Source organism: Cupressus sempervirens, chromosome 2, assembly GCF_028749045.1.
Source record: "Cupressus sempervirens isolate cs-2001-9-10 chromosome 2, ASM2874904v1, whole genome shotgun sequence".
Lineage (NCBI taxonomy): Eukaryota > Viridiplantae > Streptophyta > Pinopsida > Cupressales > Cupressaceae > Cupressus > Cupressus sempervirens.
Genome location: NC_143119.1, coordinates 85,482,568 through 85,487,355, shown reverse-complemented (window position 1 = coordinate 85,487,355; position 4,788 = coordinate 85,482,568). Strand labels below are relative to the sequence as shown.

General features: G+C 35.9%; 1 protein-coding gene across 1 annotated transcript; it reads left to right on the top strand.

Moving 5' to 3' along the window:
* The first annotated feature begins 1,194 nt into the window (after window positions 1–1,194).
* LOC149571160 (F-box/kelch-repeat protein At5g15710-like) lies at window positions 1,195–3,869 on the top strand. Its single transcript, XM_089812728.1, has one exon. The coding sequence runs from the start codon at window positions 2,615–2,617 to the stop codon at window positions 3,827–3,829; it is 1,215 nt and encodes a 404-aa protein (XP_089668854.1). The 5' UTR covers window positions 1,195–2,614; the 3' UTR covers window positions 3,830–3,869.
* The last annotated feature ends 919 nt before the right edge of the window (window positions 3,870–4,788 follow it).

Genomic DNA, 4,788 nt, shown 5'->3' with positions numbered 1-4,788 from the left:
ATTAAAGAGCTCAACAATCCTAGAGCTAGATTCATGTATATTTCAACAAAAGCTTATCGTAAATATTTGTAGTAGTAAGCCATACATTATGCTATAAATTTGACCTCTTATTCTTATTTTTGACAAAATTTTCTATGGCAACTTAAAAACTAAATTGTTTCATCGTGTTATAGATGTGATATGAAGAAAATGTATATTTTATTATTATAGAATTATTTTGACATTTGTAACTCATCATAGACATTAAATTTTCACAATCTATATTGAAATTGTTTGTACTTTTTCTAGATTCAACTATGTGAAATTCTTTTGTAAATATTTTGGATCATACTCCCTCCATGACCCATCAAGATGTAGAAAGAGAGTTGAGGAGAAAATTGATAAATTGCAAACTAAGAAGGTTTAAAAAGAGAGGGTGGAGGGAGGAGAGTTTATGCAGTTCAAAGTTAGAAAATAAACCATAGAAACCAAATGGAAAAGAAAAATAAAAAAAATAATGTGTATAGATGTATGTATCTATATGTATATGTGTATAAGAAATAAACAAATATATATGTATCATTTCCCAACAAACATCAATTTGTAATGGATGCCTAATTATATAGATCTCAAAATCTAAACTAAAATCCATTTCATATATATATAATAGGTACTTTTTCATCTTAAATATGTGTTTTCCACTTTTTTCACTCTATATTTAATCTATTGAACAATGTTCAACCTTTAGATTGCTTTGATGGACTAGACCCCATAATATTTTAATATACCATACAAAAATGAAAATAACAATATCAATCTACTCAAATTCTTTCTATAAAAAGTTAATTCAAATTTGCTAAATTAAATACTACCATAACAGCCCCTAGTAAAATTCCCTCAAAAATCCCCTTTGAATAGAAACTGCCCTACTTCAATACGCAAGTCTTCCTGACATTTCAATTCAGAGATGGAACATTTATTTTTCTTTAATAAAAATCCCTCGCAGAAGTTCATCCTTATTAAGCAAAAACCATGTGTATACAGAGCAATGCAGTGATACCCTCTTAAACATTGAACGTACTATGCATGTGCAACATAAGCCAATAATTGACATCCACTTGCCTTTCTTTTTTGGCACAAGATGAAAACGTAGTTTTCTAAAGACTTTTTAGTATTAGTTACCTGATGAAACCATATTCTTGTTATGGATATAGTTTTTTCTAGCGGTAGTGGGGATGTTTTATCAAACTAGGAGCTCATAATTAGTTTTCCTATTTTATTACACCCAGTCCTGCCCATAGTTAGCAATTGTAGCATTTTTCTTATTTAAATGAGATGTTTGCTCCAATCAACTCAGGCTAAGGTCATGGCTGTCTTACTCTCTTCAGCTGGTTTTAATTCATTTTACAGCCAGCCAGATTGTGTTCATATTTGGGTGCCCTACTCTGCCTATGTGGTTTCAATAAATCTTAGTTGAGAGTTGTGGTGTTTGAATCCAAGTTAAACCATTCATTATTTGGGCTTGTTTCATGATTTAGCTTCACTTAAATGAAGACAAACATCCTCAGAACTTTGGTGTTTGAATCTATTCTGTAGTGCTTTCGATTCATTTTAAAATCCATTTCTCTACTTAAAAGAATTGGACTGGTGTATGAATCTATTCTGTATTTTTTTGGATTCATTTTAAATCCATTCCTCTACCTAAAAGAATTGGATTGGTGTATGAATCTATTTTTTAGTGTTTTGGATTCAGTTTAAATTCCATTCCTCTACCTAAAAGAATTGCACTGGTGCTTGAATCTATTTTGTAGTGTTTTGGATTCATTGTATAAAATCCATTCTACCTAGAAGAATTTGATTGGCACTTGCTACTTCCACTGGGGAGTAGGGGGCGGTTTGTAGTTGGGTATGCAATACTAATTTGCTTAATGTGCAGGAATTATCTTGAATTCTTCCATATGCCAGGCTCGTTTCATTCTACAAAATAATATTATTAGTATAGGTTGGGAAATAGACTCTTGATAATTTCAGTCCGTCCATGCTTAAGCATATTCTGAAGGAATCAGCAGAAGGACCAAAGTTGAGTACATGTAAGTAATCATGATTGTAGGTTTCGCATTTTTAAGAAGTGGGTCTAGTGATTGCTGTTGAATGAATGAGTTTTCATGGCATTTGTAACAATTTTCAAAGTTCTCTTCTGTTGTAGATCTTTGTCAAGAAGTCTATAATTGCCTCAGTTATTTGATTGAAGTGTGACTAGGATAGTGAGGGGCAATAGGAAAGATATAGGTAATCAAAAAGTGACCAAAAATTCAAGCTGTAATGAGGGGACTGTAGAGGTACACGAATAAGGAAACCCTGATATTCAAATGCATTTGAATAACATGGAGATTTGCAGAGCCACTTGAACAAGATTAGACGGTAGGACCATTTTAACCAAGTTTGGAGGCATTCTCAATAGAATTGCAGATGTCCAAGAATAAGATTGACCAAGGTTCTGATAGAGTGAAAGACCGATCTGTCAGTGCCTGATACAAACCACTCAACTTATAGTACGCAGAAGATGGTTAAGACTTTGTCATGAATCCCGAGGTTCAAATTAAGTCCGATACCAATTTTGTGTTTTGAGCTCAAAATGCAGTCAGATAAGGTAATGCCCAAGTCGGAATCCCATGCTAAGACTAACCCACTATGTAGTTTCGAGAACCAGTTGATGTCATTGTGCCAAACACAAACAGAGCTGGAAAGCTTGTGGAGTCAGCTTCCAGAAGAAGTGATAGAGAGGGTTATACTATGGCTGCCAGTGGCCAGCAAAGGGAAGTTCAAAAGTGTCTGCACAAGATGGAAATATCTGCTTCAATCAGACACATATTTCAGTAGAAGATACCAGATTGAACATGTGAAACAGCCATGGTTTTTCCTCTGCACAACGGGGAAATTCTCATGCGCTTTCGACTTCGAAATGAAGCGGTGGCATATGATACCAAACCCTGCAATCCCTCGTTCATCCGTTGTTGCTGCAGCAGGCAATATTTTGTGCCTGGGAAACCTGGTCGCGGACTGCAAGGCCTTATCAGTGTGCAATCCAATGAAAAGGGCATTGGAGCAACTTCCTCCCATGTCTAGGGTTCAGCTCATACACAAGACGAGCATAACACTACACCAGGAGGAGGGCTGTCTCTCCTATAAAATCATGGTAGCAGGAGAAGATCAGAGCATCATGTCTACAGTGGTAAACTCTACTAGAGTATACAGGCTTTATACTGAGATTTACGATTCAAGGAATGGTAAGTGGAGAATGGGGAGTAACCCATTGCCCCATGCAAAGTTTGGGTTTGATCCAGGAGTTTGGTGCAATGGCCTCTTTTACTGCATCACAGAGATGCCATATGGGGTTGTGACATTTGACCTTCAGAGTGGTGTTTGGGCTGAGCTTGGGGCAGTTATGCCCTCTTCCATTGCAACTCCCTCCCTTGTTCAGTACAGAGGCAAGGTATTCCTGATTGGAAGGCTTGTAGAGAAGAATCAAACTCATAAAATCAAGATTTGGCAATTAGATAGTTCCAATTCTGATGTTACAACTAATCTTATCACATGGGCTGGATTTCAAGAGATGCCCTCATCCATTCTTTTGGAGTTTACAGCTCCTCTGGCTCCATATACACCATTACTCTGTTCTTCAGTTGGGGACTGGTTGTGCATCTCTACACATCTGAGCCCTTGTCCACTTGCTTTCAATTTTTGTGACAAAATGTGGAAATGGCTCCCTGGAGATCCTCTTTTTCCAGGGAAAAGAAATTTCCATTTGTTGGGATTGTGCTTTGATCCAGCATCAGAATCCCAACTGTAGAAAATAGGTTTTGATCAATCTCAAGTAGTTATTTTATTCATGATTTGATTGCATAAGATGGGATCGGATTAAAGTAGAGCTTGTCATTTATTCAATACAATTGGTTATTGTGGGCATCCTAGTTCCTGAGTTTTGATTCATTGGACTGCTCTTTTGAAAGATTTGGTTGTCTTGAACTTTCATTCAAAACTTATCATGATAAGTAATATGGCCATTAAATCTGGATGTTATAATACGCCATACATATCTTGAACTTTCATTCAAAACTTATAACGATAAGTAATATGCCCATTAAATCTGTTTCGATGGGCATGTAGAGGAGATTCTTGATTGAATTGTAGTCTAATAAAATTATATTTTAGAGTTTTAAGATGGAAGTGATGGTGGATCCACTTGTACATTGAAACAATAAAATTCCGTGGTGCCAATCAATGCAAACAAAAAAACACTGTCAGAGTAATGTAGTTGCATCAAACAGAGTCGTATCGCCTTTACCGTGCAAGCAGGACCCATACACTCCATCGTGGTATTGGAACCGACGAACAGAATTTCTTACTCTGGACAAATGTAAACCATTCTGGTTTTCTATCATGTAGAGTGGGCCTTGAAATGTTATACTTAGATCAGCGTCCATATCCTTCATAAAAGTAACTATAATGTAAAATCATGCTTCTGATCTAGAGATCTCTAAAAGTTTATGGAAAATTGGTAAATGGTATCAAATTTTAATAAATCTTATCATATCATTGATGATCTGCAGATCATCTATCACGACACAATTTTTCATCTAATGGTACTTGTTAGCGTAAGCATGACCAAACAATAGTATAAAATAGGGTTTGGAGAGATCAAAACCCAGCAGGGGAGAGGACCCAGAAGTTGTGCACCCTAACTTCGCGCTTCTAAAAATTCTATGTGGAAATTTCAAATCACTCTCATTTTTTGGTAGTAGCTTACTT